Source organism: Monodon monoceros, unplaced genomic scaffold, assembly GCF_005190385.1.
Source record: "Monodon monoceros isolate NGI ecotype Baffin Bay Population unplaced genomic scaffold, NGI_Narwhal_1 Super_Scaffold_2, whole genome shotgun sequence".
NCBI classification, from domain to species: domain Eukaryota; kingdom Metazoa; phylum Chordata; class Mammalia; order Artiodactyla; family Monodontidae; genus Monodon; species Monodon monoceros.
This window is the reverse complement of record NW_021703776.1, coordinates 32,708,841-32,728,504: the sequence shown is the minus strand read 5'-3', so window position 1 is coordinate 32,728,504 and position 19,664 is coordinate 32,708,841. Positions and strand designations below refer to the sequence as shown.

The window sequence follows — 19,664 nt, the reverse complement described above, 5'->3', positions numbered from 1 at the left end:
TTTTTACATAGTGTCTAAAGATATGCTTTATTCTACCCTGAATTTATGCACCATTGATAAACTCTCACCTCCCAAAATTCTCTTTTTCCCTTCCTGACACAGTAGAGTTGAACAGTGTTAAAGTAGCCCAAGCATTGTGAGAAATCGCAGGCTTCTCTTCTCATTTTCTTCATGGAACATCTGCCTTCGACTCAATTACAAAAGAGAAAGGCAGGAAGTAGACACGGGATAGAAAATGAAGGACTTGTTTAAACTTTCTTTTTTTAAAAGGAAAATAAACCTTGCGAGATTTTTTTCTTTTTGTGTTTTTTGCCAAGGAATTTTTCTATATCTGAAGACTATGTTGGATGAAATAAGAAAAGCATTTTTAATTATATTTCTTCTTCACTGTTACGAAACAAAAACAAAAAACATTAGGACTGGTGGAGCTTCTTATCAAGGAAAACCAAACCTATGTACAATTCGTTCCCATCCGAAGTTTGTTCCCAAGTATAATCAAAATAAGAAAGGAGCTTACAGTGTTAGAAGTCACCCTAGTTTTCATAGTATGAACCCATTTATTACCCCAAAGAAAAAATATAAGTCGACAAACTTTCCTGTATCTCAGACTGCACCCATGGAAAGGGAAACAGCAGTTTTTTTTTCATGTTCTTTATTTGCTAGGATAGGTATGTGATGCATTATCTAATTGCAGTTCTGATTAACCTTAAACAATCTGAATAACAATTTTAATAAAACAACAAAAACTCTGGCGAAACAATCTCCTTAAGTTGGGGTTCTGTTATTATTTTATATATGTCTATACTTTCAAAATTCTTCTGAAATTTCATTTTGTCTTCACAGCTCAACAGAAACTGTTCACAGTTCATTGAAGAAAAAAATAATAGAAATATTTTATTCTAACTTTTAATACTTTGCATTTCCTTTTTAAGACTTTTATAAAATTATATACAAATTTAGTACAGGTGAATGTGATTGCATTTTGTTTTTTATCCTTTACATCTGCATTGCCATTAGAATTAAAACTATATAAAAATCATGACTATAATAACTTAATAGTAATTTAGCTGAAATTAAGACATAAAAAAAATTATGTTGAATAAAAAATAATTATACATTAGAAAAAATAAATTCTGCCTCTGTTCCTGTTAGATATTAAAAGACAAGCTTAAGACTGTGTCTGAAACTTAATTTCTTTTTTTTGCGGTACGCGGGCCTCTCACTGTTGTGGCCTCACCCATTGCGGAGCACAGGCTCCGGACGCGCAGGCTCAGCGGCCATGGCTCACGGGCCCAGCCGCTCCGCGGCATGTGGGATCTTCCCAGACCAGGGCACTAACCCGTGTCCCCTGCATCGGCAGACGGACTCTCAACCACTGCGCCACCAGAGAAGCCCTGAAACTTAATTTCTTAATCTCAAAACTGGGCAAAATTTTAGCTATTTGTCTTCATACCCTGTTTGAAAAACATTGGTTAAACTAGATTAAGGTTTTAAGGGAAGCAGAATTTCAAAAGGGCAAAAAGAACAGTCATGGTATTAGGAACTTCCTTCTGATTTGTCAAACCAACCATATCAATACCATTTGTATACCATTAGAAGTTTCTATTTTTTACTGAAATTGTTTAATTAAGTGATTACAATGTATGAATTCTCTAGTAGATAAAAAATGTGACTAATATAGTCTTACCTTTATTCAAATAAAATTTGAGGAAGTATCTTACTCTAAAGATTTACTACCATAATTCCATGATCAATTATTAATCAGTAAGCACACATCTCTTTATTGATTATACAGCTGAAGAAGAAAAATTACTCAAGTAAAGAATTAGAAACCATGGGGATTTCTTTTTCCTTCACACCCTGCTACTCACTCTTTCCTTAGGTACATACTTCATCTTTTCCCTTTCCTTTTGTTTACAAAAATAAGTTAAGGATTTTTGCATGTGATAGACTCTTAGTTTTATGAGATGAAATTCACACAGATCTACAGAATATATTTAATGTAGCAAGAACTTTTGGAACCCAGAGATTGGATGAAATTAGGATGTGCTTGATACATAATAGGCAATACATACATGTTTTTTGAATGATTATATAAATTAGTGAATAAATGAGCAAATGATTTTCTGCCCAGTAAGGGGCCCTATTTCAGTATTACGGATTGGAACAAATTTGATTGACATAAGCAAGCACCAGGGATTTGGCAAAAATTCTAGGCCATTCTTGGAGAATTTATAGAGCCATAACTGGCAGGTATTTCTTATACCTACAGTATAGAAATGCCCTCCCAAAAATTTACCTTTCAATTCTGTATCAGTAAGGCAGTTTAGCTTTCATGATAGTCTAAAATGTTTGAAACGGAAATGCTTCTTTAACAGCTGTAAATGTCAGAAGCATGTTCCAGATTTTAAGCTGTCAAGATTTAGCCTCTGTGATGATATATATATTCTCAATGCTTTATTTAAATTTTACCAAAAAATATAAATGTTATTGGATTAAAATGATTATTTTCCTAACAAGCTGAGTGAGAAATATCTCTGAAGTGATCAAAATGCAGTCATGGAAATATGTGAAAAAATAGAGCCATTTAAATGCAGATAATCCTTCAGTATTTTTTATGTATTTCAAATGTAATTGGGTCATTATGTGGAAACACTGTTTTTAATCGACCTTTTACAGAGACAACCTCTTTGATTTAGTTAAAAATTAAATCTAGAATGACATGATAAACTTGACTCTGTTTTGTTGCTTACATTAGAAACTGCTATAGTATACAACTAAAAAATGTCATCTCTGCAGAAACTCATTTCAGAAGTGAAAGTTCAGGTGGAAAACCAGATAAAAGGCATCTATTTTAACATTACTGCCATCTGTCCAGATGGGAGCAGAAAGCCAGGCACAGACGGATGCGGAAATGTGACAAGCAATGACGAAGTATGTGCATGTGCGTTTTTCCCATTTAAAGTAAACTAAGTTGTTTGGCATGCTTTCTTACAGAAAAATCAAACCATTCAGAAAAACTTTTTTTACTACCGACCTCAAGAATCTCATTTACACTTCAAAGTAACTTTTATTATCTAATCCCTAAGTTCCTACTTGTTGTAACTCCATTGACTGTTTTCTCAAACTCTCTAGTTAAAATAAATAAATATATATCATATTAAATAATTATTTAATAATAATAACTTTAAACTTAGATGACACAGCCAGTGAATGTTAGGAAATCATATCTCCTCAAACAAGAAGTGCCTATACTTAGGATGATGATAATACCTTTTTGTTTCAAATCTGAAAATTCTCAGAGTAAATGTGAAAGTTGAAAGTAAAAACGACAGAGAAGAATGCTGTTGATAAAGATTAAGAATTACAAAATCTTTCACTTTGTGATTGTCCCAGTACACTTGTATTAGCTCAATACAATGACCTACGAGGTAGGGAAATTTGTTAAGAGCAACAACAACGACAAAAAAGTGTCATTATTTAACTAAAAAGGAATGAGATATGGAAAAGAGAGATCCAGATTATAGCAGCATCAGGAAATAGGACTGGGGAAGATACGGATTCTCCCAGGATTGGCACAATAGAAAGTAAATATACAGAAATATGCTTTTAAAAGAAATTCTTGTAGAATGAAGTGATTTTCAGTGAGTCATTTACCTCTTGAGGCATCAGTTGCCTCATTTTTAAATAAACAGCTAGAACTAGAAGATTTCCAATCCTACCTCCATCCATCTCCAAGGTTCTATGATGTTATTATTTTAATATCATGCTATAGACAAAAAGAAAAAGTTACTGAAAGAGATTAAAAATCCTAGTATTCTAAGGTTGAATAAAGGAGAATCTTCCTTCTCTTTAGTTAGAATGTAATTTTCTCTCTTGGGAAGTTTAGAATCTGCAGGTAGTATAGTTGTTCCAACAAGCTGTATATTTGAAATTATTTCAAATTCAAATTCTGTAGGCTCCTCCATAATCACTCCTTGAATTTTGTTCAAAAGATATTTTATGCCAGTTTACAAAATACATATTTAATTTCCACTGAATATAGAGAAACTTTGTGCTAGCAAAAGATAGTGCTAAGTTAGTTTCTGAGAAAAGGTTACCTTTTTAGAAGTAGCTCTTTCTTTCAAAACCGATTTTGGAAGAATGGTTTTCCTTACTCCTTACATTTTTTTTTCTTTTTCTTTGTCCACATCCCTTTTTTCCCTCACTTTCAACCAAGTAGTATAAACAGTTTGACTAAGGAAGAGTCATTTGACCACTTAATTATATAAACCCCAAGTTCTGCTCTATTAATATTGGCAGTTGACCACATTATCCTACAGTCTGTTAATCCTTATATTTTTAAAGAGAAAAAACATTTCAAGTCTGACACCAACTGTATTGATTTTAATATTATGAGACTAATTCTAATTCCGAATGGATATATATATAACGTATAAACCTAAATTTAGACCTTTCATATCAGTGTGTATATTTGTGCTAGGCTTTTTGGTTGGGATGGATATCTATCTATCTATATCTATATACACATACATATATATATAGAGAGAGAGCGTGAATCTCTATATATTCATATATATATCTATCTCTATATATTCATCCATATCTATTATCATCTATCTATCTAATCTAACTCCATCCCAACCAAAAAGCCTAGCACAAAGTATTTTTAAATTGTAACTTATCTCAGTCTAATATGGAAAAAAAACATGTAACCTTCTTATTTGCCAAAGTACCTGAAGATCATAAGGTGAGCTAACAAATATGAATAGACACACTAAGCCAATCGTGTTGTACAGGAAGGCAAAATAGAGAAAAAGGAAAAATTTGGCAGGAGAAAGACATTCTGTAGTTTGCATGGGGGAAACCAATTCCTGCCAGGCCAGATCCTTAGTTGTGGACTAACATCTTCCAGTGAAACAAATGTATGACCTTTTATTGAGATCTTAAGATCTAAAAGTGAGAATCCTAAATCTTTTTCCCTTGAGTAACATCAGGGAAAGCCCCATATTTTCTTCATAACACCATGTGTAAACTAAAATTTAACTCTAAAACTTACTTGGGCCCCTGGAAAACAGAAACAAAATAAAAATTGTTCATTTGAACAATTGTTCATCTCAGGGTTTTAAACCAGTAGAGCAGAAGCTCTTGACTTTACTTTATTTGATCTATCTTTAGTGCCAAATATATTCAGTAACTCCACATGTTAAGGACTGAATCCAGAAAATGGTCTATTCTCTCTCAAGTTTACTAAGAAGTCAGTTGAGGATATAAATTAATGATCGGAAGTAGAGTACACATTTCAAATAGGCTTGAACCCATGTCCATTTAATGCTGTAATACAGGCAAGTCTCAGTCATTGCATCCTTTAACTCTCCAGTTCATTAATTAGGAAATAAATGAAATTAAAAAGGAATGTTATGTCTACATATGAGAGTGCATGTGTAATTTATAAATATTAATTTATATAAGATGGTATATTATTGACTTAAATATTAACAGATATAATATTGGTAATAAAAATTATCAAGACATATAAATATATTTTCTTCCTCCCCACCCAAATATTTAGGTTCTTTTCAATGTAACAGTTACAATGGAAAAATGTGATGTCATGGAAGGAAAGAGCTATGCAATAATCAAACCTATTGGTTTCAATGAAACCACTAAAATTCATATACATAGAAACTGCAGCTGTCGGTGTGATGACAGCAGAGGACCTAAAAGAAAGTGTGTAGAAGAAACTTTTCTAGATGCCAAGTGCTTCCAGTGTGATGAGAATAAATGTCATTTTGATGAAGATCAATTTCCTTCTGAAAGTTGCAAGTCACACAAGGATCAACCTGCTTGCAGCAGTAGAGGAGTTTGTATTTGTGGGAAATGTTTATGTCACAAAATTAAGCTTGGAAAAGTGTATGGAAAATACTGTGAAAAAGATGACTTTTCTTGTCCATATCACCATGGAAATCTGTGTGCTGGTGAGTATAAGTATGTACATGCAGTTATTTATATAGTTATATATTAAACTAGCATATATGCTAAAGTATCTTTAAATCACATCTTTATAATTACCAACTTTGAATATGAATTTAATATTCAAACTTTCAAAGTCTGTGAAATTAGGACATAGCTACAGATTTATAGTACATGATTCTGATATTTATAGTTTAAATTATTTTATACAGGAAATATTTAAAAATTAGAACCAAAAGTTAATTGTTATTTTCAAGTATGCCTTGATCTTGTAAAGACATATACCAGAAAAGGAAATTACCGATAATGTCTGACAGATTTTCTATAATCTGGGTATTCTTCTAGAAGGATCTGATTCATTCTCATAAGTGGTTACTCCCTCAGTCTTGCTCAGAGGATAGTTAGCTATAAAAATATACTTTTCATTCACTGTAAAATTCTTAATGCATTATCATAGATGGCATTGTAAATCTGTAGTAATTTAAATTTCTCTAGTTTATTTTTGGAACAACGCCAGCAACAAAACTGTCAAAGGACAGAATTCTTCAAGAAAATGCTGGTTTCATAAGAAATCTAGATTAGGCCCAGAGGCCACACAAAGACCGGATTTAAAAATGAGATAATTTAAAATGAAAATATCAAAAGTGCTTTTAGGTTAATTCAGTTTACTGCCACCTAGAGGTTAGATTCTAGAAAATATATGCAACATTTGAAAATTAATACAAAATATTATTTTTGAATGAATTAATTTTTCTGTGACAGTGTGCTAAATCCACTTATTGTTAAAGCACCTTTTTAAAGTTTGCATTTTGGTAAGCAAATATTAAATTATTGATGAAATGAAATATTTCATTGTAATAAGCATATGGAAAGTAACAAACCTATACAAAATAAATTTTTATTTTTGTGTAAATTAAAAATGTACCCTATATCACATAAATATGTGATGGCAAATTTCCTTTATATTCTATCTTATACACATAATATTTTATATTCTAAACATTTATTCAGCTGTACCTGGTATCTAGGTAGAATGGATTATAGATGACTTTAGAACAAACTGCAATTGTCATCTAATATTTTAGTGTTAATCCTGTTTGGGACAGGGCAGAAAAAGAATTCTGAGATCATCATTTCCCACAGCTGTCAAGCTCTCAATGAACTTTGAAATACACTGAGAAATCCCAGTCTCTGTTAATAGTAGAATATTAAAAATCAATGTACTGGTCCTTCTATATGACTATGATACTACTGACCTACAGGCAGTTGAGAATCTGCTTTGAATTATTTGTATATAAGTTATAAATGCAAACTGTAGGCTGACAAGCATTTTCTTCACTAGCGTCCTTTGAGAATAAGAACACATGATCACAGATCTGCTGGCTAGGATTAGGCATGCAGCCCATATACAGGGGACCGGGTCTGGCAGGCATTTGTTTGGCCTGGATATCATTAGTTTTACATTTAACAAATTGAGCTGATCCAACAGTAGATGCTATGGAACAGTTACCCTGTGAGGTGCTCCACAATAAAAGGAAGGAGGGAGGAAGCCAGGAATTGAGGGAAGGAAGGAAAGGAGGAAGAGAAGGAGGGAGGGAGGAAAAGAGAGAGGGAAAGAGGAGAAAGGAAGGAAAGAAGGAAGGAAGGGAAAGTCTTTGGCCAGATAAACTTGAAAAACATTTTACAGCCCTGAAAATTTACCCTCTCTTGAAGATTTCTAGTTCACATTAGCATATTAAATCTTGGATACTTCCTGCAGGCTAAAATCCACTTAACTGAGTATCATCAGTGTTCTTCCTCAACTACAACATGCACACACATACCACCTTGCTTTCCTTCTTGCCTTCTCTCATTTAACACCTAATAACACCTCACAGCATACTTTAAGACATGTCCCACAAACCTGCTAAATAATGTGCTGAAGATGTGAAAGGATTACTTCAACTTCCCCAGAGATCTTATCTTTAAACAAGGCACTAGCAGAACTGAAGCACTTAAAAGGGTTTGCCAAATAGACCTTCAAAGTTATCCCAGGCCCTGAGCAATAATGAGTGACTAAGAGAAAAATTATGGAAGCTATTCATAAAATACCCGTTTTTCAAATTTCAAATCAGACAACATTACGTCAGCCTCTGTAGCTTCTTTATATTTGTCTTTTTAATTTAAAACTGAATGTACAGCGACCTTCAAGTAGTTGGGCAGCCACTGCGGCAGGGCAGAATTCACAATTGTCAGCACAATAGATTACCATGGGGAGATTATCTACAACAGAACAGCTTTGAAAATAGACACTCCTAAGTCCTGGCATTGTTTATGTCAGACAAATAGAAAGTGATGCTGTTTCTATTCACTTGACTGTCAGTGTGTTTCCATGGAAATGGAAGGGGAATTCATGTTTGGAAATGCTTCACAAAGTCAGTGACCTCAATAACTTAGGTCTTGGAGTGTCTTTGTTGCAGGGCATGGAGAGTGTGAGGCAGGCAAATGCCAGTGCTTCAGGGGCTGGGAAGGGGATCGGTGCCAGTGCCCATCAGCATCTGCCCAGCACTGTGTCAGTCCAAAAGGCCAAGTGTGTAGTGGAAGAGGCACATGTGTATGTGGCAGGTGTGAGTGCACCGATCCCAGGAGCATCGGCCGCTTCTGTGAACATTGTCCCACATGTCACACAGCCTGCAATGAAAACTGGTATGTGTTTCCTGATTCCAAACATACATAAAGCAGTCCTTCATTATATTCATGTTCGACCTTTTCTATTTTGCCTACCTTAACCTAAAAGCCGGATCTTCTCCAGATAAATTGTTATCATCACGCTAAAAAAGAACTGAATGAGGAATTTAGGAATTAGAAGACTTAGATTCCAATCTTTGGCCATGCATGAAAATTTATCTAGGTATTCACTGCCTTTTTTGAAATAGGTGTTTTTTTTAAAGAATAATATTCAGTGTTCATAAGCTTCATTGGTTTTTTTTTTCCCCAGCTTTTTTGAGATATAATTGACATATAACCTCGTGTAAGTTTAAGATGTACGATGTGATGATTTAGGGGCTGCCTGCTTCCCAACTTACTATTAATTAGCTGTTTAATCTAGGGCAAGATTTTTTAAATTCTTTGTGCCTCAGTTTCGTGATATTAAAAGTGAAGATAATAATAATACTGTGGTATAATTCTGTGAAATAATTAAATTAGATGTTCATGCAAAAAATACCTAAACCTTTGTACTTGGTGCATAGTAATCATAGAATAAATGTTAGCTGTTATTATTGTTTTATTTTTATTCTTTTAAAGATAAAAAGTGGTGGCTATGAAGCACTCTAGAAAGAAGTGATGGATAAGGGAAAGGTGATGTTAAATAATGGTGGCATTGTTGTTTTGTGCCAATAATTAATTTTCCAATAACAATTTGAGTCCTGCTCAAAGACCACTACTCAGAATATCACTGTGCCTTACAATTTGTTTTATTCAATTTTTAAAAAGACATTCTCAAGTAAAATTTTTTAAATTATGCATTGTAGGTTATGTAACACACTAGGAAGATAACGATGGAGTGATGGAGGTATTTCTAATGAACCCAACCAAAATTTGAACTGTATGTGCATGCTAAATTTTTCTAGTAGTATCATAATATTCATCTTCTAAAACATCTGTGCTAGCTGGTTTTGTTTTTGATTTTGCAGTGAGAGTATCTTATTCATTTCCTAGAGATTTTCTTCTCAGTACAGAAAAATCATTATGTTGATTTTATACATTAAAATATTTTAAGTGGTTAGGATGTAACTTTGCCATGGTATTAAATTCAGCCAAGATTACAAATAAATGTCATAGTTTTCTTTCCCAGTTTTACAATTCTGCTGTCCTAAAGCAGTACCCTATTTTATTTTTTACAGAAAATACTACAGGCTACAACATTTTAAAAAATTAAATGTTTTCACTTCTGTTTCCCCTTACAGGAATTGTGTGCAATGCCTTCACCCTCACAATCTGTCTCAAGCTATACTTGATCGGTGTAAAACCTCATGTACTCTCAAGGAACAGCATTATGTGGACCAAACATCAGGTAAACAAAAGGTTAATAATCAAAGTACTGAAGAGTATCTGCAGAGAATCATATTCCCTAAAAAGGCTCATAATCAACCATCCTAAAGAAAGGACTAACTGCTTCAATGTTTTCAACCTCCAAGAAATAGTGCTCTATAAAACCAGCTGAGGATATTTGCCATGGTATGGCTGAATTGCTAGATCTCCCACCTAACAATTAAACTACCATCTCAACCACCCAGCTAAATTCGCATGCTGTGCACCTCCATGGAAGTATACCAAACAGATTTTCTAGAGAGACCTCAGTGAGCCAAGAATAGGAGTTTCCTAAGTAGAGTCCATTTCACCCTTAGAGACAAGGTCTATGGAGCCATCATTACCCTTCACAATCCAAACTTGTTTCCAGTTATAACCTTCCTCATGTCAAACTAACATTTACTTTCATGTTTCAGGTGACGCCAAAAAATTCTAAGTAGCAATGATTTAATTTTGCAAAGTACATAATTTCAAAAGGGCCATTCCTCCCTGATAATTTTCATTCTGATATAAATATAATTTAGGGGTGAATGAATATAAAGGTGGCACAATGGAAAGGGTATGGAAATTTTAGTCTGAAGACCTTAGCTTAAGGCATGTCTCCTGACACTAGTAACTAAGAAATATCAGCCCTCTTACAAAATTTCACTGAGCCTCAGTTTCCTCATCTGTAAAATGGAGATAATAATACCAACCTCAAAGAGCTGTATGGATTAAATGAGCCAGTGAACATGAAAAAACTTTTTCAGTTAAAAGATGATATATGAATGGAAGAAACATGTGAAAGCTGCGTTCAAAGATCATTTTGGACAAAAGTTCATTAGAACTCAAAAGCCAGCACCCCCATTTTGTTCAGGTTTAAGGTGTTAAACTATATAAGAATTAGAAATGAAGCTTGAAATTATGCATTCATTAAAATGTTCCTACTGCTACTACTATTTCTAGTCTTTCCTCTAACCTGTAAGAATAATTCCAGGTCTTAGAGAGATTGCACAGGAGAATAAACTTTCTCCAGAGTTTTGTTTCCCTCTCCCCTCACATCCACACTAATCTTAGCCCATAATAAATTTGGCTTTGAAAAGAGCCCATGTGCTGCCAGCTGGGGCTGCAGCAATCACACCCCAAAGCCAAGTGCCTTTTCTAATAAATAAAGCTCTTATTGTCAACATGTAATTTATTATGTTAAGGAAACAAACCTATTCTGACCTAAGTGCGGTTACAAAAACTATTCCCTTAAAGCTCCTTAGGAAAAGCCCTTGCTTGACCTAAACTAAGAAAAGAGGCATGGCCAGGGCTAAATTTTTGGCTCTCCAAATTTTGAAATTTAAAAATGCATGCAGATTTGAGCCCCAAAAATGTCCATTAGAAATATTTGTAGGGCTTCCCTGGTGGCGCAGTGGTTGAGAGTCTGCCTGCTGATGCAGGGGACGCAGGTTCGTGCCCCGGTCCGGGAAGGTCCCACATGCCACGTAGCGGCTGGGCCCATGAGTCATGGCTGCTGAGCCTGCGCGTCCAGAGCCTGTGCTCTGCAGCGGGAGAGGCCACAACAGTGAGAGGCCCGCATACCGCAAAAAAAAAAAAAAAAAAAAGAAATATTTGTAAAATGTATTAGAAGCTAGGGGGCTACCCTCCCCTTCACAACTATTGTGCAAGGAGAGGGAAAGGGCATTTGTTAGCCATCTCTATTATCTATCCACTTGATCACACTTAAAGGGTGTTCTTTTGGTCTTTCTGGCTAAGCTCCTACTAGGCAAGAAGCCATTAAGTGAGATCAAGCCACGTGCCACCTTAGCTGATTAAGTATTCTAAGTCAGCCAAGGGAAATGAAAGGCATGCATGTCACAAACCTGGGCACCACCAAGGGTACCACTTTTGAACAGAGCATGTTGGATTCTCTCTGCATGTGAGACCATAACAAAGGGAGACTTGCACTTGCATCTGGTGCTTCTATTCCAGTTAGTAGTCCTCCAGCCTCCTTTTAGCATTTCTTTCAAGGAACCTTATCACTATGACCAAGAGAAAACTGGGCTCTAAGTCTTCGCACTTAGAGAAGAGCCCCTGCCCTTGTTACTGAATTCTTGGCGTATTCAAGAGCAATGCTTGGTCATCCCTGGGATTTCAGACACAAATCACTCATGACTGACTGTTCTTCTAAGCCTTGGCAGGTCCCCTCCCAAAAGGCATTCTCAAGGAGACCTTCAGACAGTTAGGTGAAGTCCCCAAAGTCTGGAGGATGCACGGAAAACACATGCTTCTTTAGGCCAGGAGGTAATTTTGTGAGTGTGGGGCAGCTGGTGAGTTCTGTGGAGTACTTGTGTATTATGCAACCATGTTCCTCTTAGATTAGGGTAATACCTCTGGCAGCCACAGAGCCTGCAGAATTTCCAACTAGAGTTTGCCAAAGGTCTAGGGCTAAAACAGAGACCTAGAATGCCCCTCCTCTTAATGTAGCATTTCCTTTTCCAGCTAGTAATTATCTGTCCTTGAAAAAACAAAAAGCAGGATTTTTAGAAGCAAAATAGGATAGATGTGGTTAACAGACAAGTAAAAAATAAATTAATAACAATTGAGGAAAGAGATTTGGGTATTGTCCCAAATTATACACTCCCATTTCCTGGAGAAGCTATGTGTAATAATAATGAAAACTTACACTGCAGTTTCAAAGGAAATATTTATTCATCTATTAGAGTAGTACTGATTTTAGCTTCTGCAGATGTTTACTTTATTTTCCATTACTGATGTGTAACAAATGAGGAGTAAGCATAACAAGAAAAACATACGTTAATGCACGGAGCTGTTAAATAATTTTTTAAATCCCATTTTCCACTTAGTGATGCACACCACGCCAAAATACTGTCCCTCTCTCTGTCATGGATAAAATTATATTTGGTTAAGGGATTTGGACATATTCCAGTTAGTACAAATAAAGAATCAAGCTGCAAAGAAATAATCTTATTGAATACCTTAATTGTGGCTATTCTCCAAAGGAGAGTTTTCTGTTGAAAAGATTTGAATAATAAATGTGTAATAATAATTAGTTTACTTCTTGAATCAACAATAATGGCAGTCCTCTATTTTGAAAATGTAGATTTGCAAATATCTCTAATCCTACTGAGATGATGAACATTATTTACTTCTAACATTATTGTTAGAACCCTTTGATTTACTCATTCCAGTTTTTTAAACCATTTATTCGTTTGCTTCTTTACAGAATGTTTCTCTAGCCCAAGCTACTTGAGGATATTTTTCATCATCTTCATAGTTACATTCTTGATTGGGTTGCTTAAAGTCCTTATTATTAGACAGGTGATACTACAATGGAATAGTAATAAAATTAAGTCCTCGGCAGATTACAGGGTGTCAGCCTCAAAAAAGGTCAGTGAATTCTAAAGAAGAAATACTTTCAGTATGTTTTTGTCTACTTTCAATATTTAGGCACTTAATTAATGATAATATTTCTTCTCCATCAAGGACAAGTTGATTCTGCAAGGCGTTTGCACAAGAGCAGTAACCTACCGACGTGAGAAACCTGAAGAAATAAAAATGGACATTAGCAAATTAAACACTCATGAAACTTTCAGGTGCAACTTCTAAAAAGATAAAAAAGTACTTTATGGGAAACTGGATTGTTAATGATCGCTCCTAAAAATTATTATTATAAAATAATAATTTTATAAGTCACAGGAGGAGATAAATTTTCTAGATCATGCCAGTTGCTGGTTGTCCACTCGAATGAAGACTGACAAGCATCCTCATCATCATGTGACTCACACTGCTGCTGAATTCTTCAGAGAAAAATGTGTCTTACTACTGTTTGATACTAGTATCATTGTAGCACTTTACTGTAATATATAACTTATTTAGATCAGCATAGAATGTAGATCATCTGAAGAGCACTGATTACACTTTACAGATACCCGCCATTTCTACACTTCCCAGAGAGACAATGCTGTGAGACAGTTTTGGCATTGTGTCACTACAAGGGTACAGTAATCCCTGCACCAAACATGCAGATGAAAAAATAATACGGCAGTTATACTAATGTTGCCAAACACTTTAACAATTGGCAGTGAATAGACAAGAACAGATAGATGAGTAAATGATTAGTGTTTCACTCATTCAAGAGATGAACAGATAAAACCTTAATCTTGAGGGATATTGCTTTTGAAACTAGTTTCATGCATGTGTGTTTGTTTTCTTCTTTTACAAGATGGATATTAATTCTAACATTCTTTCCTCTTCGCCTTTATATTTTGGTTTTCTTTCTTACAGGATAAGTTTATATAATGTCACAGATGACTGGATTAAATAAGTGCTAAGTTACTACTGCCATAAAACCTAATAATAATACAATGTCACTTTATTAGAATACTTTTAAAAGCCGAACATTTAATAAGGGACACTTCAAGTATCATCAAAATTTGAACAGCTTCGTTGTGTGCAGATGTGGAGTTTTATATCTTCTTACCTGGTAAACTGGATGGATTATTTCACCATTTCATTTGTCTAATCATCAGGCTGAAATTCATGAGATATTTAGAAACTCTGCAAAGTTTCTAAGCAAAGTGTCACACTTTTGAGTCTTCTCCAATATTTATTCCAAGTAGATAGTAGCATTTTTCAAATTAAAAGCTAAATTAAGCTATATTATTTTTGCCCTTCAATGCAGTCTAAGGACATTCTTTCTTTGAATCACCTCAACCCTACTCACCAGAATTCTAAAAGTACACAATTGGAGGAGGATAGACAATATCTTAGAAATAAGCTAATTCACTCTTGTACTTGGAGAACTGAGGCTCAGCAAGTTTAAATGATTTCTCAAAAACCCCTAAGTGACCAAGTGGCAACATTCAGAGAGAACTATTTTCTTATTGCCAGGCCAGTGTTCATTGAACAATGTCATACTACCTCTTGAAACTTTAAAATAATCAATTGGCAAGTATTTTTAGATGTGATTTACTGAAGTCTTAAGTATAAGAAAATTTCAAAACAAAGCAGAAAAAAGTAATTCAAACAGAATTGTCCATGGTTGGCTTCCAGTCTATCTGCTAATCAGCTTCTAAGAGACTGCAAAATAGCCTAACTAGGGGGAAGTCCATTCACACCATAGCCTGTGTGAACGGCGCCCCCTGGAGTTGTGCAGTGCTCCGTGCTCAGCCAGAGAGCTTGATACAGACAGAGGCCATGAACCTTTATCCTCCCCAACAGGAACTTCATCATAATTACCATATCCTTAAAGACTTACTCAGTCTGATTTTATTGGCTAGAAGTCCAACAGTCCTGTATGCAGTACAGAGCTTTGCCTATGACAACTAAGGAATTTATTTTAAATTCCTTTAAAATGTCTTCTTATAATCAGCTTCCCAGACTTTCTGTCTTCCAGCACTTGAGTTAAAGTGCCAGATATTTGCATTTCGATGAAGACTAAATCCCACTCCATATTCTACCCTAAAGAGGATTTAAAAACATAAAATAAGTTGTTCTGCAGCCAACAAACACAATAACTCCATCAGCTGTCCCCTGCAGCCAAGCAATTATGATGCTAGGTTGAACTCTATGTCTTTCCCCAAATGAGAAATCAGCAGCATTGACATAATTCAGTACTGTGACTCACTTATGTAAAATACCTTTGATCACCAATGATAATGCAAAACTTCTTTTTGAAGCATGCCTGTCACAGCATCGTTTTTAAAAAAGAAAATAAATGGATATTTGACAGCCCCAAAAAGGAAAAAGTGGAAAATATCCATTCACTGAAATGCTGAAAATTTTAAAACATTTTAAAATTTTAAAACATTATGATGTTCATAAGCTAATTTCTATGTGGGCTGAGTTATCCAAAATAGCATAATAAAATGAAATTCTTAAAATAAAGGGATATATATTTTGACACTCTCACTAGTTTGCACTAATTTATAGTGGAACAAGGCTCTTCTCACAGGAAGGGACAAACTTTCTGATAGGCAGTTCAATGCTAGATGATGACTGCAGTTATGCTTGTGATGTCTTGTGCTTTCCTTTTTTACTTAAAGGTCTAATTCTTAAAAGATTTTAGAGCTTATATTTACTTGAATAATTGACATTTTCCTTGTGAGAAAAGAATTAATATTTGACTAGCTAGAATTAATTAAAAGTTAAGGGAAACAGGGTATTCTTAGATTAAATAATTTATGTAAATAAAGCCTATTTTCAACTAATATGAACACAGGAGCCTTTTGAGATTCACTGATATTAAACACGAGTTATGAAACTTTAAATGATTAACAAAGTTAAGAACTTCAACAACACTTTTGGTACGACAGCATTTCTGTGCCCTAAAGTATTTCATGATTTAGAAATGTGCCATATATGCACTACAATATAACTGTATGCATTTTACTTCTCTGGGGATATCTTTACACTGCAGTGTACATGCATTTATAAGCATCTGATATCTTTTTTTTGAAATTTATTAATATTTATGAAGTCTCAGACATTCTCTGAAACACTCAGAAATTCACTAAAACTCTGATTATGTCCTAAATGTTTAATTTAGCTTTGGTTTATAAAGATAAAAAAAAAAAAATCTAAGGTTAAACAGATTTCTCTGGAGGCAAATTTTTCAAAATTCAAAATTAAAATTAGTGGATGCATCAGATGCAACACTTCACTAAAGAATAAATTTCAAATTTTTTTAATATACACTTAATATCTATTGAAGATATTCTTATGTATGACAATGGGCATCTATAAGATGTTGAAATATGATTATGATGGACTATGAAAATTTTTCTCCTTAGAATTATGTTCCTCCTGGTACCTGATATAGTAAGTTAAACTCAATGGCTTTTCCTTCCTTTCCTTACTCCTGTTCTTTTCTATTCATTTTTCCTAAGAGAGTGTCCCAAAACTTCAAGCTCAATAAGCCTAATTGTGAAAAATAACTGACTGTAATGGTATAATGAAGTTCTTCATTTCCATACATCTCTTAATGATTTTAAAAGTTATTTGAATCTGTGCACCTGAACAAAGACCCATTAAAAATGAAGAATTTTAAATTTTTACAACTGTTCGACTTCTTTCAATTTTAAAGGATTTGAGATCTATATATTTTAATAAAAGTATCAAGTGAAATACAACCACTTGGGAGTTCAATCATGTGCATATTATATTGTTTTATTTACTCTTAACATTTAATTTACAACTATCCTTATTTATATCGACCTTAAGAACTCCACTTCATGCAATGCAAACTGAGATATATTTTGAAAGAAATATAAAACTAGCATTCTTTCAGATCATTTCCCTTTTCTCTTATAATTCCTCAATGGTAAATTTATTATGGGTAACTAATTATACTTGTTTATATTTCATTAATTCTAGGACATCCACTTTTTAATTTAACATCTCTAAAATGTATCTTACAGTTGTTGACCTCTTAATGCAGTGTTTGAAGTTTTGCTTAAATAAACATTATATTAATTTATCTTTAACCAAATGTTCATGGGTATAGGGACATTCATTTTTGTATAAATATTTAATAACACATTTATGATAACATGTGAAGTCAGTTTTCAGTACATCTGGATCACATACAACTCAACATGGAGCCTAACCATCTGATTATGAGTTCAAATCCTGTAGACCTTTAGGTTATAAAAGCTCTTTCAGCCTCCTACTTATGCTTTACGCTAGTGGCTACAATTTCAGTGAACCCTAACCTAACTGACAAGAATGAGTGAGTTTCTCCCAAGTTTGTTAACAAATTTTTTTTCTTTCTATTACTTCCTAAAGAATACTTGCATATGATCATCTCACTTTTAGACAGAATTAACTGGAAAAATATTACATAAAACCATCATATTTAGATTTAGATTTTGCATATTTAGGTTTTGCAGCATCTTGTATGTTGTATGTCAATGACAGGAGAAAAATATATAACCAATCAGTGTTGTAGGAAAACTTTCCCTTCAAGTTCTCTTACATTTTTATTCTTTACCATTTCTGTTCTTTTGTTTGACATTTTTCTTTGGCTCTGATAAATTCACCTTAAGCCCATGTAACAACTGTCATAAAACTGCATATTTAAATTATTTGACTTATATGAAACAATTGTTCAGCTATCTGGGCAGCTGTTAATGAAATATCTGAGAGTAATAACACTACTCTTTTATCTACCTGGATTACTTTCCCACAAAAATTTACCTTTGTAAGGTAACTCTATTAATCAGGTTTCTAACCTCCATAACCTATTTCAGTTAAAATCATCTAATCCAACAATAAAAAAACCCAAAACACTTCAGTCATCAAGGATGGAAATTGTATGACTTGTGTAAAAAATCTTTACTAACTTTACACTGTACAACAGATAAATGTGATTTCGATAACAATTCCACACAATAAGTATGGCACATAGATTTTATTAATATTGAATATAAAATATTTTAATTCTAAATTAAAATAAAATATAAATTTGCACATATTAATATAGAAATTCATTTGGTGTATATTTAACATAACTTTAAAACCATTTTACATTTACCAGCTACTTCATTAAAGTTTTTTAAATGTCTGCAAAAAAAGTAGAAATGTTTTTAAATTTCAGTAATATAGCCTATGTGTTTCATTTAAGTCCTGCCTTTGTAAAAAAATTTTTTTAATGTAGAGTGTATTTTTAAATTAAAATATTTGAATATAAAATAGTTCTAAGAAAGAAACTATTTCTCATTAAGCAAGTTTCTTATTATTTCTGGCTTTGAATTATACATAAATTTAAATTGCCTTAAATGACATAGAAGATTGGGGAATACGATAATTTCACATGGTATACTATGAGCCTGTTCATATAATTCTGATTGACTACTAACTTTGGTTTATGTATTTATTAAACAGCTGACACTGTAGTTTGTTGAGATGTTTATTTTTATAACAGAGCTTATAACAGTTATGACAAGGCATTTAATTAATGCATCATTCTGTTTGAAAGTAGGTGTTAACCAATATGAAATTCTATGTTTTAAAATAAAAATGTAAAGATCTAAGTATGCACAGAATGCTTCTTTATTTCTTATTGTGTGCTACATGACTCTCAGCACTGCCAGACAATAGTACATTGTCACACAAGGAAATGTAATAACATTCATACATGGTCATTGGTAGAGGACATTACATAATTCCAAAAAGCTACTACTTCTGGAAAACTGTAGAGCCAATGATAAAGATGTGAGGCCATCCTAATTGCTCTATTTCCCTTCAATAGCCACCCAATGGTGAAAGCAGAAGGAATATCCTAATTACAAAAACTGAAAAATTAGCTAAAAGACAAATTGGGCTTTTTCTAGCAGACAAAGGCTTCTACCATCACCCTGATACAAACATATCATGTTCATAATCTTAACTGCACATTCTCCAGAGCCATATTTAAACAAGTGAAATTTATGGAGTACCCTTGTGTTGTGATTTTCCTTTATTTAATCTAGTGGAAAAACTAAAGCAGATGAGGGAGCACACTGAAAGTTAAATAAGATATGCAAACAGATTTCCTGTCCTTAAGGAGTTTTAATAGTTTGAAGGAAAGGATATGTGTAGCATACTATAGATAAAAGGGTTTCACTGGAGAGATCAGATGGAAGCTATCAGGA

The 19,664-nt window shown here is 33.7% G+C and overlaps 1 protein-coding gene across 2 annotated transcripts in view; it reads left to right on the top strand.

Annotated features, from left to right (window-relative positions):
- ITGB8 (integrin subunit beta 8) overlaps window positions 1–19,063 on the top strand; it is a 97,459-nt gene extending 78,396 nt beyond the window's left edge. The window contains exons 9-14 of one of the 2 annotated variants that reach the window (XM_029233999.1): window positions 2,800–2,934; window positions 5,573–5,978; window positions 8,433–8,658; window positions 9,921–10,027; window positions 13,256–13,419; window positions 13,516–19,063. In XM_029233999.1, coding sequence (XP_029089832.1) covers window positions 2,800–2,934; window positions 5,573–5,978; window positions 8,433–8,658; window positions 9,921–10,027; window positions 13,256–13,419; window positions 13,516–13,638 — 1,161 coding nt within the window. In that variant the 3' untranslated portion in view covers window positions 13,639–19,063. The remainder of the gene's footprint in view (window positions 1–2,799; window positions 2,935–5,572; window positions 5,979–8,432; window positions 8,659–9,920; window positions 10,028–13,255; window positions 13,420–13,515) is intronic. The other variant, XR_003795299.1, reaches the window with a different exon arrangement.
- The last annotated feature ends 601 nt before the right edge of the window (window positions 19,064–19,664 follow it).